Source organism: Poromitra crassiceps, assembly GCF_964638095.1.
Source record: "Poromitra crassiceps genome assembly, chromosome: 6".
NCBI classification, from domain to species: domain Eukaryota; kingdom Metazoa; phylum Chordata; class Actinopteri; order Beryciformes; family Melamphaidae; genus Poromitra; species Poromitra crassiceps.
Genome location: NC_139627.1, coordinates 31,009,477 through 31,031,496, shown reverse-complemented (window position 1 = coordinate 31,031,496; position 22,020 = coordinate 31,009,477). Strand labels below are relative to the sequence as shown.

Below are 22,020 nucleotides of genomic sequence, written 5' to 3'. Positions count from 1 at the left end.
GTGTGCTACTGCATCCGCTGTGCTCCTGTTGGGGCGGTATGCAAATTGTAGCGGGTCGTGGTCCGGGGGGAGTGTGGGGCGGATCTGTGATATAACCAGCTTTTCAAAGCACTTGCTGGCTATGGGCGTGAGGGCTATTGGGCGCCAGTCGTTGAGGCTGGTCACTTTCTGCTGCTTGGGAATGGGGATGATTGTCGCTGCTTTGAAGCAGGAGGGAACTTGTCGGAGGGAGAGGGACTGGTTGAAAATGTTGAAAATGTGAAAATATTAGCTCACATTTAGACCGCAAGGTACAAGTGACCCAATTCAGATTCTGATATGAATCGGATATCTGCCAATGCGACTGTCATCTAATGGATAGATCGGATATTCCCTGTCATTGTGAGTCGCATGTGATTGAAAATGCCATGATCTTAAACGCTAGCCAGCCTCAGACAGTGCTGCCTGCAGCTATCTAGCTGGCTAGCTAACAAACCATGACAAGAGTCACATAAACAAATGGGATTAATGACGATGGTTTTGTACGCCGGAAACAAAGCTACATTCAACAGCAACAGACAAGAGTAATGGCCAGTTAATAAATGCTAGCGTTAGCATTGCTAGCTAGCACTAGCATCACTAATATTAGCTTGCGCTCAGTATTTTTTGGCTATTTTCTTCTTCTTCAAAAAGGGCTTTTATTGAACCAGATTCTGGGAATAAAGTTACCCAACAGGGAATTCAAGATCGCTAAAATATGTTGTTGACAATCTGGCTGTCCTTTTTACAAAAATGTTGTAAACCTCTTGATAGAGAATAAAATTCTCTTCTCCGCTAAATGTGATAATTAACAGCTTATCTAACCAAATAAATTGAAGCCATGAGTCTAGGAAGATGTCTTCATAAAAGTATATTTATTACCATACATTCTCTGCAATATATGTATATTGTCAGAGGGCTGAACCTCAATGTACACAATTCTGCTCAATGTACAGAGTCAAATATTCAGCAAATGGCCGACAGTGTAACATAGATTTATACTCAGAGGAGAGGAAGAGGAAAAGGCAGAGAGGAGGGGGGGTGTGCTGTGCAGGCTCCTGTCTGGCCTGAGTTATCAGTTGTTATGGGAACTTGATGCACTGACCAAGGTCTCAGCAAAGGAGAAGTCCTCTCTATGGGTGAGATGTCATGGGCCAGCAAATATGCAATGACTCATAGCATTGATTATGTGTATGCAATTATAGCTTATTGATTAATGTGTCAGATGTCATGTTAACTTATAGCATAATTATGTGTATGCAAATATAGCTTATTGATTAGGAAATGGCATGGAACTTATATTTTTCTCCAACACCTCTTTATCTTTATTTTTAAGATTTTGAAAACATCTTTATACTTCTTGTTTCAAACGTTTATTTTAAACATTAAAAAAATTATGAAATAATGTAACCCTGCAGTCCAATAACTAAATTGAAAATGGACTCAACAAGCCCTGCATTTAAATAACCTCAAAAATTAAAAACCTCAAAAACATTCATTGTAAGGCCTATCTGTACAATTTTACTATTTGAACAGATCAAAGTCAGTCGGACTTTCTCACCAAACGAAATCATCAGTGCACCATGCACTGCTTTTCATATCACTGTCTCACCCATTGTGCAAAAATCCTTATGTGTGCTCCTGGCAATATCACTGCGCAGTGCGCACCATAGAGTTGCTGGATTGTATTGTCAGACATTGGGATGACATTTAGTTTGGCGGCAGCAGCTTCTCCCATCATTACTGAACACATCTTTATCAGCAGGGAGGATTAACGTTTCACCAATGTTGTGGGGTTTACCAGCCCATGCGTAACGCCGCACGATATGATGCTTCGGTAGCCTTCGTATTTACAGTGCTAAATGTCTCAACTACGGTACTTTCTTCTGTGACAGCAATACTTGTAACTTCCTATGGATGGCTTGGGTGCTTGGTCTCAATATGATGCCAGCGTTTACATGGTCTCATACTGTCATTTGCTAGCCTAGCACCTCTTTGCAGAGCACACACTGTGGCAGAGGAGCATCGTCGGGACCAAACAATGTACCAAATCCAAACGCTAAATAATCAGTTTTCCTCCGTTTTCTGCTCGCACCAGACCATGTCTCCTCTCTCACTGTAGGTACTAAATAAGGTTTCAGTGACATTTTGCACAGTTTGAATTAGACCATCTTGGCAACTAACTAACTAAGCAATTACTATTAGCCAGCCAGCTAGCTACTGTTCACCTGTTCTGGCTTTAACTTGTGGTGTTAATATGTAAGTGAAATGATTTGTTTTCATTTTATGTAGGGTTTGTTCAACACTGTTGTTTTACAGTCATTTCAGCCTTTTCAGTCTTTGCTTTCATTATTTATTTTATTTAACCTTTATTTAACCAGGAATAGAGACTCACTGAGATTAAACATCTCTTTTACAGGAGTGTCCTGGCCAAGACAGGCGGCAGCACAATTACACAGTTGCAGACATAGAACAACAATTTAAAAACAAATGACAAATGACAGAATCAGAATCACAAGATTCAAGATTAATTTGAATAGCCATAGTGAGTAATTGTATTACAAACGAGGACTTTAGCTTCTAAAGTGCAGTATGCAGCGCAGCAATCACATCAATAGCAGAAGAGCAAACAGAAAACAATCTCAAATTATAAAATATAGTCGCAAGCTGCCTTTTCTCAACGACATTGACGTTGTAAAAAAGTGGCAGTGGTTCTGGGACATGGTCCAAATATATCCCTCGATATATCTGCCAAGTTTCGCGATCATTGAACCAACGGGTGTGGAGTTACGGCCGTTATTGTGTTAGGCCATGCCCATTTTGGAGTCTGCCGAGCCCCCTTTTGGTCAAATCGTACCCATCGTTCCCAGCTTTCATATGAAGTGTACCCCTGTAACGACATTGTGTTTGGTGGTAATTGCAGCAACCCATGTTAAGGGCTTGCCCAGGGGTGGATTCGAACTGCCGACCTTCGGCTTGCAAGGTGGACAGACACGCTAACCTCCCTTGGCGGAGTTGATTAACGTGCCTTTATACTGCGGGAGTGAGTTTAACAAACTTACTCGCTACCACTCGGGACTCACAAGGACTCACATTCATTTGGTTACACCACTTCTATGTGGCATATACTGTTGGCCTGCTATCTTACCCTAAATTTGCCAGTCCCCCCTAAGAAATTGTCTGTTAGGGAGGGGTGAAGTAGAAGAGGTTAAAGGAAATATTCTTGAGAATAATATTATTCTTATATTCTTATAATTAATATTAATATATTAGTATAATTAATATTATTCTTACAATGATTGTATTGTTTTCTTCTAGCCTATTTAGTTATAGCCTATTTATACGTTGAATAACTTGATGATATGGCGGGGATAATGACCCCGTGCAAACTAAGCGAAGTAGTGCTAAACCATGTGAACTAAGCATTACATTATTGTGGGACTCAAAAATAATTTTGAAAGTTTGGCAGGTCTGCATGTGCCCCTTTTTAACATTGAACACCTGCCTTTCTAAAGCACTCCCCGCTATGGGTGGGGGGTAGGATAGTGTTTGCGGGATGATGTGGGGATAACTTCAATTTCAGATCTCAGTAACATCAACTATTATGAGCTATGGTATTTATTGAGCTGTATATTGTTCTATTCCATTTCCAGGTTCTGCTCCCAGAATTGAGGCTCTGCCGGAGGACATCAGCATTGAACCGGGAAAAGTCCTGACAGTGACCTGCGCCTTCTCAGGTGACGCTAACCGTATTGAGTGGTCACGGGCCGGCAGAACCATTGAGGTGACGGCCGGAGGACGCTTCCACATCGACACCACAGAGGACCTCACCACCCTGATCATCACCGGGGTGAAGCCAGAGGACGCTGGAACCTACACGCTCAAACTGTCCAACGAGCTCGGATCTGACACTGCAACCGTTCACATTAGTATTCGATCAATGTAAAAAAAAAAATCTTCTCATCTCTATTTTCCCCTCTTCCCTCCTTCCATGCCTTTTTATTTATTAATTGAGCAAAAATTATCTTACTTGATAAAGACCTGGATTTCTCTTCTTGTAAATATGAACTATTTTTATACCAAACTTGACATTAATTTATGCCAAACTATAGACTAAAGTCTAAAGTTGTTATAAAATGTGCCATATTGGATAATTATGACTTAGGATTTTTGATCCATTTTTCTGTGACATGTACATAATGTATATAGCCGAATTTAACGGTTATGGAAAATGTATGCATTGTTATTTATGACAATATTAACTGAAACAAATGAAACTGAATGTTTAAAAGGAGAAAGTTTCACATGAAACGAATACCCTGTTAAACTTAGAAACTAAACACTGTGCCTCAACGATAAGTTGAAGTCTTAAGCTTGCCTCAACAGGTAGAGAGGCTCCCTGTTGAAGTTTACTGAGACACAATATTATGCACTGCATGTGAGTAAAAGCAGTGCTATTACAATACTCCTATGAATTGTAACATGAGCATAAGACCCTGAGTGCTGTTTGCATATTACCCTCATGTAAGCAGGACGACTGGGCCTTGTGCTCTGACTGACTATGTCATACCACCAGTTTAATGACATGCTCACAGTGCGAGCGGCCTGCACTCCCTGAGCACGATATTTTTTGTTTTGTGCTCTGTTTCTGGCAAACGATCGCCTGTCTGGGCTCTCACATGTTCCATCACCTGGCTTTTCACATTGGAGTCCGTCCTGTGCTTGTTTGCAGAGGCAGAGCCATCTCTCGGAGGTCTGCGGCGTGTTTGTGTGTTAGCTTTAGAAACCACCTGAGGGCGCCGCCAAGCAGACAAACCACAGCCACGAAACTCGCTGTGTGTGAAGGCGTGTTAAAGCAGTTCGCCCTGGGCTTTGGTTTGGATTGAATTTAGAATTGTAGCGTTTTCGCAACCTCCTTGAGTTTTATCCATTATTGATTTAATAAAGCATGATTATCAGCACTACCAGATGTCTGTGTTGTGGTTATTTGTGTCTTTTTTTGCATGAATGATAGTCAGCAGTGAATAAGGTGTTATTGCTAACAATGGCTAGCCTGGCTAGCGAGTGGATCTGACCAGTAAACAAACAGTGAACTTCCCAGCTCAACTTTTCTGCAAATGGAATGCTAACAAAACGGATGTGACGTAATTTAGCCTCCACATCCCAGTTCTTTTGCGATAAAGGAACACACGATTAGGTCAAGGCAGGAAATTCAACAAAGAAAAGGGAGTGATATCTCCAAGGGAAATCCAGCCGAACGCTTTATTCAAGGGATAGGTTGAAATTGTATGAAATCAGCTGGGTCTGGTTCCAGACAATGCCACCCTTTAAGGGAATATGGCAGCACGCAGTGTTGGGGAGTAGTGAACTGAACTACATGTAGTTGAACTACGTAGTTGAACTACATTTTGCAGTAGCTTGCTGGTAGTTCAACTACATTCTACATTCACACATACTAAGCACCTTGAGATTTGTTTTACATTTTAAAGTGTGCTATATAAATTAAAGCCATTATTATTTATTATTATTCATTTGCGTAGTAAGTCAAGTAGTTAAAGTACTTTTTGGTCATTTTTGTCACTTTGAGGCTAGACCTATGTGGGGGTGCTAAGAAAATAGTTGATTTTCATTACATCAAAGTTACTTTATAATGAAGTCCCCCCCACCCCCAAACAAAAACCAGATATCGCACGCAGCACATTAGCCATCATTCAAAATAAATGTAGGCTAGTTTTTAAATGAATTTGTCCAAAGAATATAAAAAATATATAGCTATAATACTACAAGTGACCACAAGGCAATGGCAGAAACTTTCACATGCAAAGGTTTACGCATGAGGTGTGATTGGTTAGGTTTAGGCATGATGAGTGATGATTGGTTGGGTTTAGGCATGATGAGTGATGATTGGTTAGGTTTAGGCATGAGGAGTGATGATTGGTTAGGTTAATATCAGGATAAGAAGAAGTCCACAATTGAAATAAGCCTTTTGATTGATTGGTTGATCGATTTAATTTATTTGATAATTGATAAAAAAAGATATGTATACAACTGCCCAGCAGGAATACATACAGTACATTTTAAAAATCATCGAGGTTGAGAACACAAGAGAACACAATACAACATCATGTACCATGTTGGAAATAAGTGTTTACACTTTTACCTGCTATCCTTTGGATCTGTTATTGTCTCTATATCATGAATAAAGTCAATCAAAAGGTTTATTTTCATTGTGGACTTTTTCTTACCCTGATATTAACCTAACCAATCATCACTCCTCATGCCTAAACCCAGAGATGGGAAGTAACTAAGTACAAATACTTTGTTACTGTACTTGAGTAGGATTTTCAGGTATCTGTACTTTACCGAGTATTTATTTTTCTGACAACTTTTTACTTTTACTCCCTACAATTTAACACAAATATCTGTACTTTCTACTCCTTACATTTTTCAAAACAGGCTAGTTACTTTAATTTTAATGCATGACAGACAAATATGCACTGTTTTTATCCTTTTTATCCTTAACATGACTTTTTTTGCAGCCCCTCTCCCTTACCCCACAGGCCGTCAGTGTAAATAAGAATTTGTTCTTAATGACTCGCCTGTCTAAATAAAGGTTAAATAAAAAATAAAAATAAATAAAATAAAACGTTGTTTGTTTGTCTCTCTCGTCTCGCTTTTACGCATTATGTGCACCTTTTTCGTGGAAAAACCATGTCACAAACTGACAACTACTACCAATCACAATGGCTGAAGCTCTAAAAGAAACTTCTGGAATTGCTGAACTAGAAAGTTTACCACAAAGGGACTAAAACCCTCAGTCTTCTGATCCAAACTCATACACCTTGTCCATTAGGCCAGGTGATTTGACTGCTGGGCCAGGGTAACTTCTTATTTATTTGCCACTAGAGAAAAGGTTTTTGTTAAGTGTCGAAAAGCCCATCATAAAACCGTTGTCATCATTTGCCATTCAATCATCTGCACATTAACTACAACCTTGAAACATCTCCCTCTGGGTCCTCAGACTTTGATGGGTGTGCCACTTGCCAAGGCTTGAAGTGTAACTAGCAGTCCCACAGTTTATCACATTGTCTTTATACCCTTGGCAGTAGACATGGATCAGAGGAATCAGCAGCAAGATGAGAAACTGATAAGGAGATCCAAACTGGAGCCAAACCCATCAGAGTAAAAACAACTGACAGAAGCTCACAGATGGAACAGAGCTTTTCTCGTTATGCCCTCTGAACAATAGCGTGTTCACCACACACACCCATAATCCACTCTCTGACTTGAAGAAACCTGTTTGGTGGCCTCACACAGATCAATCAGCATCCAGATCTACTGGATCCCAGCCGATTTAGTACCTGGAAAGATCTGGTCCAGGTAACACATCAAAGACTGCAGGATACCATGCCTACCGTGCAGGATACCGGTGGCTCACCTGGTAGCACATACGACGGAGGCTCGGGTCCGATTCTGACCCAAGGTCCTTTGCCACATGTCATCCCCTCTCTATCCTCACCTTTCCTGTCTGCCTGTCCTATCTAAATAAAGATAAAAATTCCCCCCAAAAAATCATCTTAAAAAAAAAGACTGCAGGATATTTACAAAATATTTTCAGGCTCTTAAGTCTGGTAAAGAACTTCCTAATTGTGAAGCGCAACTTTCTTTTTCAAATCACATACTCATATTCCTCTCTTATCTCCTTCTTGTCAGACCTACTTCAACAGTCACATATCAAGGTTTAAAGCTACAATATGAAAGCTTTACAAGAGGAAGTGGACCATAGCTCACTCAGAAAAACATATGGATGTTGTGTGATGTTCAAAGGTTGTTTGTTCAATCCCTTCCTCAGGCAGCACCAGTAATGCTACTTTTATCAACATCAGTAGTTTGAACACTGATAGAAATAAGCTGATGTAGGAGTGACTCTAGCTCAGGCAGATAAACAGCTGCTCACTTGTTCAATTCCAACCTATCTAACTTTATGCTCTGTGTTGTTGTCAGTGTGAACACAGTGTGTAGAATTCAGAAGGTGACCTCTTAACAGTTCATAGCTCGCCAGGATGAGTCACTGACTGTGTTGCTACCTGACAGGTGGGTTATTGGTTCTATTCCTGATGGAGGAGACATATTACAGCAGAGATGTCATGCGAAGTTGAGCAATAGACCCTTCTCACGGGGGCCATTTTGTGTCGAGAAGCCAGGGTAAACACAGGTGCAAGTGTCACGGGGTGACAAGGGAGATGTGGTGTGCTGTATATTTAATGCGATTGTGTGCTGTGCCTTATCAAACTATTTTGTGTGACTCGGTATTGTTTGCGGTTTCATATAATCTTATTGTGTGCTGTGCCTTATTAAGTTGACTTTGTTTCTACTATGCGCCAAACCTGTTTAGTGCGGTGAATATAGTTCTTATGAGTGAAGGACAATGCATGGACTTATTTGCATGTACACATCATGGACAATTGCACACACACTTTCCCCTTACTCCCCCTCCCCCTCCTACACTAATTGTCTCCCACTGATTGGCCCCGGCCAGCCTGCACCTGGTATAAAGACAGGTGGAACTTACCTGTGAGAGCGCTTCCTCTTCCGTGTACCTACCTGGGATCCTACCAGGCTGGTAGGATCCGTGGCGTGGCGCGGCGCCCGACTGTGCAGCGACCAGAGCCGACGCCGAACCGAGCCAGTAGCAGCCACTGGAGGAACTGAGACGGCGATGTGATACGCTTTAAAACGATAAGTAAAAGGAACGTAGCCCAGCCGTTCCCCTCCGTATGAATGGGTTATTGATTTACGACAAGCCGGACGGTGATTGTGTATGCGCCTCTGTGCTCTCCTTCACTCAGCGTGACGGCGTCTCCACCTCCACCTGTCGTGAGGACCGTGGGAGGATAGAGGAGACGGGACGTCGAGCCGGCGATCGTGACGGCGTCTCCACCTCCACCTGTCGTGAGGACCGTGGGAGGATAGAGGAGACGGGACGTCGAGACGGCGATGTGATACGCTCTAAAACGATAAGTAAAAGGAGAGTAACCCAGCTGTTCACATTTGTATGAATGGGTTGTGACTGCTGACACGCCGGACGGTGATTGTGTGTGCACCTCTGTGCTCTCCTCCACTCAGCGTGACGGCGTTTCCACCTCCACCTGCCGTGGGGACTGTGGGCGGACTGGCATAGCCCCTGCCGTGAGGAGTGTGGAAGGACAGACGGGACGATGAGAGGGCGGCTTGGTACACGGAGAGGACTGCACGGAGCGGTGGCAGCGAGCCACGGGCGGAGCTACAGGATCACGGAGGGACCTTGCCCTTTCTCCAGACTCAGCCCATTGACTGTGCCTGAGGGGGAGAAACCACTTAGCTGCTCAATAGGCTTTTTACGCCCTTTTATCTAGAACTACTGACTGGCCAGTAGCAGGTTTTAATTATTGTTTGTGGACACCCTTTTTGGTTATTTTGTAATAAATCATTTTTATACCTTAACCTTACCTGCCTCTTGTGTCTGTGTTGTTGTGGCCCGGGGATTCCTGATACAAACCTGTGACACAAGCAAAACACTAATGAGGGTTTCCAAATCCCAATCATGGAAGTTGGAAACCCTCATTAGTGTTTTGCTTGCACCTGTGTTTACCCTGGCTTCTCGACACAAAATGGCCCCCGTGAGAAGGGTCTATTGGGTGCTGCACATCCCAATAGAGCAGGCGAGGGGGGCTGGAACCCTAGTCTAAAACAATCTCAATAAGACTGCATGATTCTCAGTTTCTAAATTCAAAGCTACTGCAAGCATTTTGGACTTTGATTTATCTTACATTGTTTCATGTAGGCTAATGGTAACAGAATCCATGGCCATTTTTCCATGTGTTTGCATACCATCAAGGTCCAATTTGTAAGATTCCTCCACAATAATAACAACACAAAGCCACAAACCTTTGGTAAAACTGCTCAAAGATTGTTTAAATAATCTGACTGCATCCATCTTTAAGTCAGTGGGCCAGACGTTATAGAATAACACTGTGTTTATCTCTATGGGATTTAGATTGCATAGAGATGAACGGATGGTTACGATGTAACCCAGGTTTCCTGAGGAAGACTTCTCTCCCTCCTGAATTCCATTCATGATGATATTACTTTATCCAGTACTGCAGCGCAGCTGTTGTGGATTAACACTTTAAGACACTTAATTAGCACCACCTGGGTGTGATTGTTCAGGTGTGGCTGGTTTGACTGAGGCTAAGGGCTTTTTCTAGTGGCAAATAAATAAGAAGTTACCCTGTTCCGGTAGTCAAACCACCTGGCCTAATGGACAAGGTGTCTGATTTTGGATCAGAAGACTGAGGCTTTGAGTCGCTTTGTGGTAAACTTTCTAGTTCAGCAATTCCAGAAGTTTCTTTTAGAGCAGCAGGCATGATACCTGTGATTGCTAGTGGTGGTAAGTTTCTAACCACATGTAATCTGTCAACATGCATTTGAACAAATTTTACACGGTATCGATAAACAGATGGGAAAAGTACACACATTATTTTTACTTAAGTAGAAGTACAGTTGGTTACTAGGCTCGAACCCACGACCTCAAAAGTGACCAAGGCCTCAATACTGCAGGGCAGGATGCCACCTGTCTGCACCACCAGGTCAGACTTCTTGAGAAAGGTTTTCTCAGGGCTTTTCACTCTTTACTCTGGCTGTCGCCATTCAAAACTGACTGAGGCTCGAAGGACGTCCTGATATCACCGTGATGGTATAGTTCCAGGACCAACATTTTTTACTACTATAACCCAAACCAAGTTGTTGTACTTGCCTAAACCTAATGTTTTATAAAAATGTGTTTGGTTTGATGGGGAATCAAACCCCAGTTCACAGATTGGAAGGCAAGCACCTTAGCCATTAAGCTACAAGACCATTGACACCCTGAGGTGCACTATTTTCACACCCTAACCCTAATCTTAACCATTTTTTTAAACTTGCTGCTTGTTTCCAGGAGAAAGCAGTTGCAGTGACCAATCAAATGAGTTCAGGCTGTGGCTTTCTTACAGAAAGACAATCCACAACTTTTTTGATGAATGAGAAATAGTTTTACCGAATCTGTATTGTACAGTATTGACATTGTGTATAATGTTGGGTGACATGTCATTATTATGCTTATTTTAATTACAATTACACATGTTGCAGATTGCAGATTTTGCAGTAGGCTACATTTATTTTTAAATGACCTGTTGTCCACTCTGTAGAGCCAGAGCCTGGATGAGAACAGACTCATCAGGGAGTCTATCCCTCAAAGCGTCTTGACAATAAACAATATATAGCGAGCCCCAAACCTGCCAGAGTCAACATCATCTTGTCAAGTGCAAAGGGCTCTGCTGTCCCAATCCTCCCATTTATCCAATGTGGATCCCTTCCACACTTGATGACTCAACCACTTTCAGATGGCGACCATTAGAGGGACTGAGGGTTCAGGGCTTGAGTCTTTAGGGGGCGGATTGGAATTGGGCCTAACTTGTGCCATGTGCCACGTTTTCAGGAAGAAGCAGTTGCGGCGACCAATCAAGTGAGTTCAGGGCATGGTCATCCCGGCCCATATTATGAAAAAATGATGGTCCGGGAACAATAACAACACAGCGATATTGGGACGTGCAAGGCTCAAACCTACAACCTCAAACTCGACTGAGGCCACAATACTACCAGGCAGCAAGCCAACTCTCTGTGCCACCAGGCCAGACTTCTTAAGACAGGTTTTCTCAGGGCTTTTTCCACCGCTGGCTGACACATGTTAAATTAAATGTTCTTCAATAAACTATACTGCAAAGGAGAGCTCCCATGCACAGCAGGTTTTGACCCCTGGTCTACCAGAACACAGACGACTGCACTGACCATACAGACAAACTCACAGACCTACCTCTCTTGAACTCTTTTCAACTGAGCATGCAGACAATTAAAATAAGGGTGCAATGCATGCTTTTGCACCCCTGTAAAACCGGGCCTGTATAGATGTATGTTATAGCCTATACCTCTAGTGGTATAACTAGAGTCTGAAAGAGTGAAAACTGCTGGGAAAACCACTTTTGAGAAGTCTGACTGGTGGCACAGAGGTTTAGCTTCCTGCCCTGCAGTATTGAGGCGTTAATCACTTTTGAGTTCATGGGTTCGACTCTCAGTCAGTTTTGAAAGGCGACAGCAACTGCTGAGAAAACCTGACTTAAGAAATCTGACCTGGTGGCACAGAGGTTCAGCTTGCTGCCCTGCACTATAGATGCCTCAATTACTTTTGAGGTCATGGGTTCGAGTCTCAGTCAGTTTTGAATGGCGACAGCCAGAAGAAAGAGACAAAAGCGCCCAGAGATTAGTTATGTCCAACCAAGTCTAAGTTTCTAAATTGACTAAAAGCTAAAATATAGCCCTTTCCAGATTTTGACCTATAGCCAGGCACTTCAAAAGTCATACAGTGAGAAATACAGCATCAGTGGCACTGCCTTTGTGGTGCACTGTCAATGTCAGCTGCTTCCAGAGGGAGAGGTTATGAGTTCTAAGCTGGTATGTGCATAGACTGAACTTTCATCTGTGCTTTTTGAGGCAGCAAAGTTATTTGTATGTGGAAATAGGCATAACAATCTTCTTTTAGTTTGTATTACACTTCTAATTAACTTGAGGATATTAAAGTGTTAACATAAATGTTATTCAATAAACTATACTGCAAAGAAGGGCTATTACAGTGGGTATAGAACCCTCATCTATCAGAACAGAAACAACTGCACTCACCACTCAGCCACACAGACAGACCCATAGAGGTCAGGCTTACACATCCATGACACACAGGCAGAGGCAGGGGAAACAAATAATTGTATAAATATATGTATGAAATAAATAACATTTGTAAAAACGTATTTGTGCTTTTCCGAATACCGGGTTCGGCTCCAGCCCTAGTTCAAACCTCTAGCAGGTTGTTGGAGGATACTGATTGGCTGTTCAATCAAGGAATTACTAATTAACACCAGAAGGTGTCCCCTGGTGGCACACTGAGTTGAGTGTGTAGTTTACCATGTAAGCCTGAGTCCTCCCACATTGACGCTGGTTCAAGTCCAGCCTGTGGGCTTTTGTTGCATGTTCTTCTCTCTTCCTCTCTCTCTCTCTCTCTCTCTCTCTCTTCCTCTCTCTCTCTCTCTCTCTCTCACTCTCTCTCTGTCTCTCTCTCTCACACCTATGTGTTCTTCTCTCACGATACATTTGTCAATAAAGCATATCAGAATCAGAATCAGAATCAGAATCAGAAAGACTTTAATGATCCCCGGGGGGAAATTGGGACAAGTTACAGTAGCTCGCTCAGTCATAACATGTCTGAAATAAAATAAAAAACATAAAGGAAGAGCTCTTATCTTTGTTTTTACCATTAAATATTTCAGAGAATGTATGTATGACCCCCCCCCCCCCACACACACACACACACACACACACACCAGCTTTATGTTGATTGACAGCTGAAATGTAACATTTTTAAAACTAGACAGGTCAAACCTTTTGCAGCGGGATTTTGGCCGAACTCTCTTAGTCTCGCTCTCTCTCACTGTCTCTCTATGTCTCTCGATCACATGAAAGTGAGGCTTCCTTCAGGTACAATCAGGACGGTCAGCTTGGGTGGTGGTGGTGTTGGTTGCTTAAACCTGTGGTAAAACTCTGGTGTCACTCCACATTTACTCTTTAGGCTTTAGGGCAAGGTGTCACAATAGTCTACTTGAAACCCCTCCCCCCCACACACACACCAGCTTTATGTTGATTGACAGCTGAAATGTAACATTTTAAAAACCAGACAGGTCAAACTTTTTGCAGCGGGATTTTGGCCAAACTCTCTTAGTCTCGCTCTCTCTCACTGTCTCTCTATGTCTCTCGATCACATGAAAGTGAGGCTTCCTTCAGGTGCAATCAGGATGGTCAGCTTGGGTGGTGGTGGTGTTGGTGGTGGTGGTGGTGGTTGCTTAAACCTGTGGTAAAACTCTGGTGTCACTCCACATTTACTCTTTAGGCTTTAGGGCAAGGTGTCACAATAGTCTACTTGAACCCCCCTCCCCCCCCCCCCCACACACACACACACACACCAGCTTTATGTTGATTGACAGCTGAAATGTAACATTTTAAAAACCAGACAGGTCAAACTTTTTGCAGTGGGATTTTGGCCAAACTCTCTTAGTCTCGCTCTCTCTCACTGTCTCTCTATGTCTCTCGATCACATGTGTTACGGCCTTAGGCCGTATTTGTATTGTATTCCCTTATGTTTCTTGTTAATTCCCTGTATGCATGTGGTTTAGATGTGTGCTGAGTGAGAGCTCTTGTTGTGAGTGGATCTTTGTTCTACAGGTGATGGCAATCAGCTATGATTGGCCGGTGGTGGCTGTGGATTGGTCGACCCCGCAGCACACTGCCTTTAAAACTCCCTGGATTCTGCAAGATGGCGGGGAGCCCAGCAGTAACTGAGTGGTGTTGCGGCTGGTCTTCCCCCGCACTCCTCCAGCCAGTGTGCTCTGGCATGTTGTAAATAGCTTAGTCCTTAGCCACATATAGCTTATCTGAAGTTGTAGGGGTGAATGGGCCTTTTAATTTCAGTTTTCTCCTGGTTTTGGTTTAGTTGAGGGAGGTAGGTTTATTATTGTCTTTTCTTTCATTTGTTTTGTCCTTAGTTGGTGGGTGCTATTTAGTGTGGGTTTTGGCTAATGTTCACCCTGAGCCATTGCTTCAATCTGTTTTACCAAATTTGCACTGTTAATGTAACCCATGTTTGGTGCCTCGCAATAAAATTGTGCAGTTTGTTACATTTTACACCTGGTTTCTGTGTGCATTAGGGCATTCACAGACTAGTAAAACCACTAGTCGACACTGTGCTTAGTAGCCGACTAGTCGTTTTAGCAAAAAAAAAAAAAAATTTTTTTTTTTTTTTTTTTTATCTTTAAGAAAGAACATACATGGACTATCATATCCCATATCCCCCACAAAGAACATCAAAACACAACAAAACAAAACAAGAAAACTGCATAAGATACACAATAATCCAAGAACAAACAAGACTATTGGACAAACAACCAAACAAAAACAATGCATTCAAAGTAAATACATAGATCTTGCCCTGTTGGCAGCTAGGAAATGCATAGCTTTAAATTGGAAACCATCCAATCCCCCAGCTGTAGTTCACTGGTGGAATGAACTCTCAAGCTACTGTAATGGGTTGAGAAAATGGACCTGTAGAGAAATTAAAATTGACAATTAGACTATTAGAGATTAGAGGATTCAAAAGTATATGGGAAAAAAGGGAACCCCTATTTTTTATTTTATTTCATTTATTTTTCATTATCCTGCATGATTATCCTGTTACTCAAATGGTTTGGACAGAGACATTCGTTTATTTGGGCTGCAAGTCTTATACCTCCACGCCGCTAGAGGGCGCTATGCGCCTGAGGAATAACAGCGTTACAGAGGCCGACACCACAGAACAATAAACCCTGGGGTGTACATGACCAGAAGCTGAACTTCTCTCTGCCTCTTTTCTTTAAAACCACAGGTTTGTAGGTATTCCTCAAATAACAGACAATGGGATCATCTAAGAGATAAACATGTACTTCGACAGTTAGAAGTGGTTGTATTGAGTAAAATCGTCACAGTTGTGAGATTTGGTTAGTATGCTCAAAGCTACATGTTGCTAATCTGTTATGCTAGCGTTTTGATGCTAGGTAGGTAGCAAGATGGCGGACTGCCTTATGTCTGTCTGCAAGTCCTTAAACTGAAGAATAACTAGCTCCAACCATGCCATGAATGAGTTTTACTGTGATGCAGGTTTTGTTTATGTCATAGTTTCACTGAATAGCCTAATAGTAATGACTGAATGATTATTTATAAATCTAACACCGAAGTGGAGATACAGTCATGCATTAGGGGTGGAAATGCAATGCAAATTTATGCACTTTATTTTATTGTTACTTTAATTCGTTTTTGTATCTGTAGTGATATCCCACCGACTGATATGCATCTGAAATACTGTAATTCAAGTGTAGTAGTTTTACAGGAAAATGGGTTACTGAACAGTAGAGAATATATTTTGAAGTGTTAATGTTTATACTGTAAATGTGGTTTTTTGTAATAATGTAGAGTTAATTACTAAGCTAAAGGTAAATTCTGCTGCATATTATAAATATTTTGATATTTTCTAAATTACTGAACAGAAGTAAAGTATTCTGATATGATACTGTCAGGGACACTGTATTTGGTTGTCGGTAAAATAGAGAAACCATTTAGTTGTACCTGAATCTGTTTGTTTTTGACTATTTGTTAAAAGAAGAAGTTTGTGTCAAAAAGTCCGTTGCCATGATATTATTGAGCATCAATGAAAAGAGTTTTATTGCATTCAGACTGAATAGTCATGTCTATGTTCATAGAACACAGAACAATAAACCCTGCGGTGTACGTGACCAGAAGCTGAACTTCTCTCTGCCTCTTTTCTTTAAAACCACAGCGCAACACCACAGGACCATTAAATTGCCCACCCTGACACCATCCAAGTTAGGGAGGCAACAAATTGGGGGCTCGTCCGGGATCAGCTCCAGCTTGTGATGGTAGCTGATCATCCAGAACTACAGTGACCTGATTGCTACTCTCCTGGACCAGTGAACCAGGCGACGGACTGAAGTTTTCCAGAAATGGCTGCCAAACTCCGATGGGAAATCCAGCAAAAGCTCAGCTTTGCCGACAAAGATGTGCTAGTCAAGCTTGCAGACTCCATCCAAGGGGAACCGGAAGATGACTTGCCAGAGGGGGATGTGACCGAAGTGGAACTCTTCGATTTCGTTGTTGACTTTTTGAGGAGTAAACAACTGAAAGATTTAGAGGACCAAGGAATGGCCCGTTTGCTCGTTTTCCATGACCTCCTTGATGAACTGCTAGTACCACCAAAGACTGGAGAAAATGGCACTGAGGAATCGACCGAGTCTGAGCCAGACGCAACAGCTTCAGCAACGGATCTTCACACCATACCCAGACCCGTGACAGAGACTGAATCTGTGGTAGCAGCAGCAATGAGCGTACCCACAACACCAAGAACCGTAGTTGCAGACCAGGTAACTGGGTTAGTAAGGTTAACAGATGTTGCAGCACTACTACCCCGTCGAGAATTCAAGATACATGGTGGACAGATTTCCGACTTAGATTCTGACTTGAGTTACAACAGTTTGTGTAAACAAATTGATGAGGGTCTAGCTGAAAATCTTTCAGAGTCTGAGATCATTCGAACAGTCTTGAGGATAATTAAGCCTGGCACTTTTAAAGATATGCTGATCACCAAAGATAACTTGACCGTTGCAGAGTTGAAACGTTTTCTCAGGGCACATCTAAGGGACAAAAGCAGTACAGAACTGTTCCAAGATCTTAGCAATGCAAAACAGTCTGACAGAGAAAGCTCACAGCAATTCCTGTACAGATTAATGGGCTTGAAACAGCGCGTGCTGTTTGCTTCTCAGCAAGAGGGATCAGGATTTCAGTATGATGCTAAACTTGTCCAGGGGGTGTTTCTTCATTCACTATATCAGGGAATGAACGAGAAATATGCATACGTCAGACGAGATCTTAAACCACACATCTCAGATGTGAACATAACTGATGACGTTTTCCTAGACATAATAACACGATCAGTTAGTGAAGAGACCGAAAGACAAACACGCTTAGGTCATACAAACAAACCAAAAATAGTCAGTGTCCATGCTGCTCACCAAGCGGAAAAGCAGAACAGTCGTCAACTCCAAACAGAGCCACAATCCAGTGCTCTTCAGACTCAAGCGGAGGTACAAGCAAACCGTGTTGCTATAACTGAACTCACAGCTCAAGTATCAGCTTTAACAAAGAGTCTGGAAAAGGTTCTCACTCCTGTTGTGAGTTCAGCTCAACAATATAACTATGCTGCTCCAGTAAGTGCCACACAACCAAGCAAACCCATTGTGAGAGGGAAATGTGAGCAATGTGTAACACAGGGAATAGACCGATGTACCCACTGCTTCAAGTGTGGTAAAGAGGGCCACCGAGCTGTAGGCTGCCTCAAAAGCAACAGACAATCGGAAAACAGGATGGGGTCACTGGGGAGGGACCACCAGTGATCATCCAAGACCGAGAGTCCCTGGGACACTGTCTCAATACCAAAACACCAACAGGAACCTCACAACAAAAAACACCCAGCGTAGCAAAAGGCAACCGTGTCGCTAAGCTTATAGGACAAAGATGTATACTTACCTGCTACCTTAATGGCATAAAAACAGAGATGTTAATTGATAGCGGGGCACAAGTTACAATTGTAGCGGAAAATTGGGTGAAAGAGGCCTTACCAGATGTCAAAATTCAACCTCTCAGAAGTCTCATGCCAAATGATCCACTCCGAATCACAGCAGCTAATGGGACAGACGTACCATTTGTGGGGTGGGTTGAATTGCTCTTAGAGATAAGCAGTGATGAACATGGCAAGATAGCCATACAGGTGCCATCCCTGGTAAGCCCAAATTGTGTGAGTGGCCCCCTGATGGGTTTTAATGTTATCGAAGAGATAATAAGAGAGAGTATTGAGAGCCCAGGTGCCATTAGTTTAAGCGACTTGTTGGCAGAGGCATTGAGCCTTAAAAAACATACAGCTAAAACGCTCGTCTCTACCATAATACAAACCCCAATTCAAGAAGAATCAGCCAGCACAGTTGTAAAAGTGGGAAAGAAAGGTTTTACAGTTCCAAGCGGGGAAATATGAGAGATAAAATGTAGAATAAGGTCATGGCCAAAAGGGGGCACAAAGCTGTTCGAGCCAGCTGAAGAAAACGGCTTCCCAGATGGTTTAGAGTTATTTCCTGCCTTGGTAGATGTGCCTGCTGGTGCCTCAAAAACTGTAAAAATCCCTGTACACAATGCAACCCAGCATACAATATACGTACCACAGAGAATAGTGCTTGGCATTATTGTAGAGATCACAGACTGTAAGTCAGTAAACCTGTTAACTGCCCAGACGACAAAACAAACCAGTGACACCCTTCTGTGCTCAACACAGCAAAGTGAGTCTGATTCGAAGTGTGAAGGAAAAACAACACCGAACAACATGTCACACTCACAGGAGAAATGGCACCCTCCTGTAGACTTACAACATCTTCATGAGCATGAACAGGAAGTGGTACGACAACTACTCTTTGAAGAAAGTGATGTGTTCGCTCAAGAGGAAGGAGATATTGGTTGTATTCCCAACCTGCAACTGAAAATCAATGTCACAGACGATATCCCAGTTCAAAAATGCTACAACTCCATCCCGAAACCATTGTATAAGGAAGTAAAGGAGTATGTAAACAATCTGTTGGATCGAGGTTGGATTAGAAAATCAGTGTCACCTTATTCCTCTCCCGTGGTTTGCGTCCGTAAGAAAGACCAGTCTCTGCGCCTGTGTGTAGACTTCAGAGGTCTCAACCGTAAGACCATACCTGATCGGCATCCGTTGCCACGAATCAGAGACCTACTGGACAGTCTGGGAGGAAACTCATGGTTTTCCATATTGGACCAAGGAAGCGCATACCACCAAGGTTTCATGAGTGAGGACTCTAGACATATGACAGCGTTTAGCACTCCATGGGGGCTATACGAGTGGATACGCATCCCCTTTGGTTTGACGAACGCCCCAGCAGCCTTTCAGAGATGTATGGAGGGTGTGCTGGAGGGTGTTCGAGACGAGTGCTGTGCCCCATATCTGGACGATGTACTTTGTTACTCAGGAACCTTTGATGAGCATGTAGAACATCTTCAACAAGTACTTGGTCGAATGCGAGAACATGGCATAAAGCTACGACCAACAAAGTGCGACCTCTTTAAAAGGGAGGTCCGGTATATCGGTCGTGTTGTGTCTGGAGAGGGGATCCAAATTGACCCAAAAGACTTGGAAGCAGTGATCGCACTGAAAGAACAGAAACCTCGCACAGTTGGTGATGTCCGATCACTAGTGGGATTTCTAAGCTATTATCGATCATTCATCCAGGACTTTTCACGACTGGCGAAACCCCTGTATGAACTCACCCAAAATCCATCTGAGATCATTGGAGAGCCCACCCAGCTCCATGCCAACACCCGCAAAGGTCGAATTAAGAAAGGAGATAAAGGGCAACTCCCCTCCAGAACACCGATAGTATGGACAGAGGAACACCAGAGTGTTGTTTCAAATTTGATAGACATGCTAACCAATCCTCCCATCCTAGCTTATCCTAGCTTTGACCTTCCGTTCATATTGCACACAGATGCATCCAATGAAGGGTTAGGAGCAGTGCTCTACCAACGTCAAGATAATAAGTTGCGCGTCATTGGCTACGGATCAAGAACATTAACACCTGCCGAGAGAAACTACCACTTACACTCCGGTAAACTAAATGCTGTTGGACATCGGTGGGTTGGCGAACTTGCCGACTTTCATTTCGACATAAAATACCGGCCTGGCAAAATGAACGCAGACGCTGACACACTCTCCAGATACCCCTTAAAACTCAAAGATCAGATGAGTGAGCATACGGAGACAGTACAGCCAGAGGTGATATCTGCAGTGTGGCAGGGTAGCAAAGCTGTACAAGACAATGATATCCCTTGGGTAGCTGCGTTGCAAATCGGTGATGCTAGTGAGGAGTCAGTACCCGTCAATAGTACCTCTAGTGTCACACCTGAAAACATCAAAGCAGCACAAGAGGATGACCCAGCCATCAAAGAAGTCATCACCCTGAAACTGAAAAACTGGACTCCCAATGAGAAGGATAAGAAAGCCATGGGAAGAGAGACAAAAAGACTGCTTTATGAATGGAATAAGCTTGTTGTCGATGATGGGATACTGTACAGACGGACAGAACAAAACAAACAACTTGTCCTCCCTGAAAAATTTAAATGTCTGGTGTTAAAGAGTTTACATGACGACATGGGACATGTAGGTGCCGAAAAAGTGACTCAGTTGGCACGCGAAAGATTTTACTGGCCCTACATGCAGCAAGACATAGTGGACTATGTAACAAAAAAATGTGTCTGTATCAAGCAAAAGCGTCCAAATGTCCCACAGAGAGCTCCAATGGGCTCGATCACCACCAGTACTCCGTTTGAACTAGTCAGTATTGACTATTTACATCTCGAGCCGAGCAGTGGAGGATATGAGTATATCCTTGTCATAGTCGACCACTTCACACGATTTGCCCAGGCGTACCCGACGAGGAACAAGTCAGGGAAAACGGCAGCTGAAAAGATATTTCAGGATTTTATCCCTCGTTTCGGGTACCCAGAGAAGCTCCATCATGATCAAGGACGCGAGTTCGAGAACCACTTGTTTCAAAGACTACAACAACTATCAGGAATTTCTCACTCACGAACCACTCCTTATCATCCACAAAGCAATCCAGTCGAACGCCTGAACCGGACTCTGCTTCAGATGATGCGTACTCTACAAGAGGAAAAGAAAAGCCATTGGAAAGATCATTTACCACACATCGTACATGCCTATAACTGCACAAGGCATGAAGCGACAGGCTTTTCTCCATTCGTTCTCTTGTATGGCCGAGCTCCAAGGTTACCGATTGACTTGCTATTTCCATCACAGAAAGAGAATGAAACATCCAGCTCACAGACCTTTGTGCAGAAATGGGCAGACAGAATGCGGACTGCTTATCAGATAGCCTCCGACAACAGCAAGAAATCCTCAGCCAAAGGCAAGAGCCAATATGACAGAGCAGTAAGAGGTGCTACTCTTAGGCCCGGTGACAGAGTACTGGTGAAGAACCTCTCTGAGAGAGGAGGGCCGGGGAAGCTACGCGCCTATTGGGAGAATACAGTACATCGTGTCGTGGAGAGAGTGGGAGATGGACCGGTGTATAAAGTACAGCCAGAGAAAGGCACTAAATCCCTGCGTGTGCTTCATAGAAACCTCCTCCTACCTGTAAATGACCTACCTCTTGAAGAAGATCTACCTGTGGAAAAAGAGAAAACAAAACATAGACGGACAAG

The 22,020-nt window shown here is 42.9% G+C and overlaps 1 protein-coding gene across 1 annotated transcript in view; it reads left to right on the top strand.

Annotated features, from left to right (window-relative positions):
• Nucleotides 1-4,858, top strand: part of ttn.2 (titin, tandem duplicate 2) — a 227,719-nt gene extending 222,861 nt beyond the window's left edge. The window contains exon 142 of the mRNA XM_083639536.1: nucleotides 3,672-4,858. Coding sequence (XP_083495662.1) covers nucleotides 3,672-3,964 — 293 coding nt within the window. The 3' untranslated portion in view covers nucleotides 3,965-4,858. The remainder of the gene's footprint in view (nucleotides 1-3,671) is intronic.
• The last annotated feature ends 17,162 nt before the right edge of the window (nucleotides 4,859-22,020 follow it).